Raw genomic sequence first — 2,789 nt, forward strand, 5'->3', positions numbered from 1 at the left:
TTTACTGGTCTTCTTTGTTTTCTTGGATGCTTTATGACTTTTGACTCATGGTTAAGAAAATGAAACAAAACCATCCAGAGAATTAAATGATTGATACTAGGGTGTACTACCTAATTAGTAGAAAAATAAACTTGAGTTCAAAATATAAAAACTAAGTTCAATAGTTGTACAATTCACAGTTGTATTCTTTTCTCACAGGTCAGACATCAGAAGTTCTTTGGCTGTTTACATCCTGTTCTTGGATTTCCATTTCATGAAGTTATCTAGATTTGAATTTCATGCCAATTGCAGACACTGTCCCTCTTGAGAGCTAAAAAACACACAGTTTATTATTTTGTTCAAAGCTGCTGCAGTTTTTCAGAGGGATTTATTGTGCAGATCTTTTCAAAGCAATACTGTTTACCCACCATTTGTATACAGGAGTACAACAGCACAGTGTAGTTGGGACTACAGAGAAAACATTGTGTTAAGTTAGGTAAGCCCAGTGATGTAAATATGGGGTAATTGACAAAGCTTTTAGAAAAACAAGATTTATTAATCCAATAGTGTTTGAAGGCTCAACCTTTAAATATTTACCATTTTCACATTGCAGATTTCAAAGGATTTTTGATCAGGAGGCAAACCAAGAGACCATTTTTGAAAACATTGCCAAACCAGTTGCTGAAAGGTAGGATTTCCCATATTTTGTGCAGTGGGTTAGTGGTTTTTCATCTTGTCTTCAATTCTCAGATAATTGTGGTAATGTACTTTAGTGTATCAATTATATACTGAGGCTGCGGGTCATGTAATGACGACAGCAGCACAGTACTTCAAGCGTGGTTAGATGGAGAAAGGGTAAGGTGTGAGTGGCACCTGGGACACCTAATGATGGTCGGTCCTTCTCTACCTCAGTCACATTTCAAAGCTTGACCCTTGGTTTCTAGGTCTCTTTGCTTCAGTATATCCACATAGTTCCAAGCTGCTGTTAGAACTAAACTCACATGAGAATACCGAACAAATAAGAATGCCAATTTATTAATATGTATTGGCAAAGTCTCCTAGGGACTAGCCACTCAAGCCCTTTGATAAGCACACTGTCCTCTTGTAGGGAATCTGTAGGGGAAACTACTACTAACAAGGTTGCTTTCTGATGTTGAAATCATTTGGACGATTTTATGACCTAATAATCCTAAGATATAGTCTAAACGAACCTAATTTTCAAGTCCACTAATCAGTATACCCTTTTTAATGGACATTTCTGGAAACACAGTGTCATATTTTGTCTCTCAAACTGGTGTTTTATGAATCCTACTTAAGCCAAACCTTTCTCTTTTAATACAGTCTTCTTTCATTAGGTGAATTACAATCAAGTAGGCCTAAACTATTTTAATTATAATCCAGTAACACCTCTTTGATTAAATTCAGGTCCCCTTGATTGGATGTTAAACATTTCTAAACCATCCTTCCTCTCAGTGATCATCTCGGTACACCATTTTTCAGATAGCCGATCTCATGTGTTTTATTTTGAAACTTCATGAAACCATTTGGAGAGGGAACCTTAGTTTCTATTTCATAAATGCCTGGGTTTTCTTGCCATTACTGAGTCTCTTTCTCTCATCTTGATCCTACTTTCTCCTCCAGCTACTGCCCCTTTCCTCAGCTTTTCTTTATAGAAAATTTATGTGAAACGGTTGTCTTTATTCACTACTTCGTGCCTCTCTTAAACCCTGTTCTTATCAGGTTTTGGTCTCCACTGCTCCATTAAAATTGTTTTTGTCAAAATCAGCTATGACTTCTATTTGGTAAATTTAATAATGGTCATTTGTCAGCCCTCATGTTATTTGGTATATCCACTATTTGACACAGTTAATTACTCCGTCCTCCTCCAGCCACTTTCTTCACTTGGCACCCTCTCCTGGTTTTCCACTTACCTTACTGGCCATTCCTTCTCAGTGAATTTACTTAGATTTCATTGTACACAGTGATCATTTGCTCTTGCTGTTCCCTCTGCCTGGAATTCTCTTCCCTCAGAAATCTGCATAGGTGCTTCTTCAGCAACTTGAAGTCTTTGCTCATATGCCGCTTTCTCCACGAAGCCTTTCTTTACTGCGCTATTCAGAATTGCATATTTGACCCTTCGCTATCTTGCTTTATTTCTTTTAGCACCTATTACCATCTGACATGCTGTATAGTTCGTAAGTTTTTGTGTCTGTCTTCATCCACAAGGACAAAAGCTCCATGAAGGCAGGGGCTTTGCTTTGTTCACTGACTTGACAAACACAGGCAACTCAATGAGACAAGATTTCAAAAGTGACAGGCAAGAGCATGTTTATCCAAGCAGCTCAAGCTGGTCCTAGTGGGTCCTATCTTTTATCAATAGGAAATATTCCTCTTTGTGCTTTTTATTACTTTTCTCCTTGTATCTGTGTTTTTTTCCCCCTCAAACTAGTTTTGCTATTTTTTCTTCTGTTACCCTTTGTCTGGTTTATCTTTCTCTGTCTCTTAGTTCAGATGCCTTGTGACATTTTCGTTTTAAGTGTGGGCCTGGTAAATAAAACATAGCTGCATTTACCTTTGTAGCCAAACCCAGAGTCACTTATCTTTAATTGGTTACTTTAAACCATTTATATTTGTTATGATTACCATACCAATATTTGGAGTTATTCCTCTTTTCTTATTTTATTTTTTCCATTTATTATACTTGCCATAATATTTTTTTCCTTTCTTGCTTTTCATTGGTTTATGCTCTTTACTGTTGTTCTTGCTGCTTCCATTTTATCTCTCAAGTTGGCCATTGTACTTCAACACCT

At 36.9% G+C, this 2,789-nt stretch overlaps 1 protein-coding gene across 1 annotated transcript in view; it reads left to right on the plus strand.

The window, feature by feature from the left end:
* Nucleotides 1-2,789, plus strand: part of KIF6 (kinesin family member 6) — a 480,713-nt gene that overhangs the window by 8,540 nt on the left and 469,384 nt on the right. The window contains exon 2 of the mRNA XM_012640809.1: nucleotides 547-667. Within this exon, the coding sequence (XP_012496263.1) occupies nucleotides 547-667 (121 nt within the window). The remainder of the gene's footprint in view (nucleotides 1-546; nucleotides 668-2,789) is intronic.

This window comes from Propithecus coquereli, unplaced genomic scaffold (genome assembly GCF_000956105.1).
Source record: "Propithecus coquereli isolate 6110/MARCELLA unplaced genomic scaffold, Pcoq_1.0 Scaffold158, whole genome shotgun sequence".
Classification (NCBI taxonomy): Eukaryota; Metazoa; Chordata; class Mammalia; order Primates; family Indriidae; genus Propithecus; species Propithecus coquereli.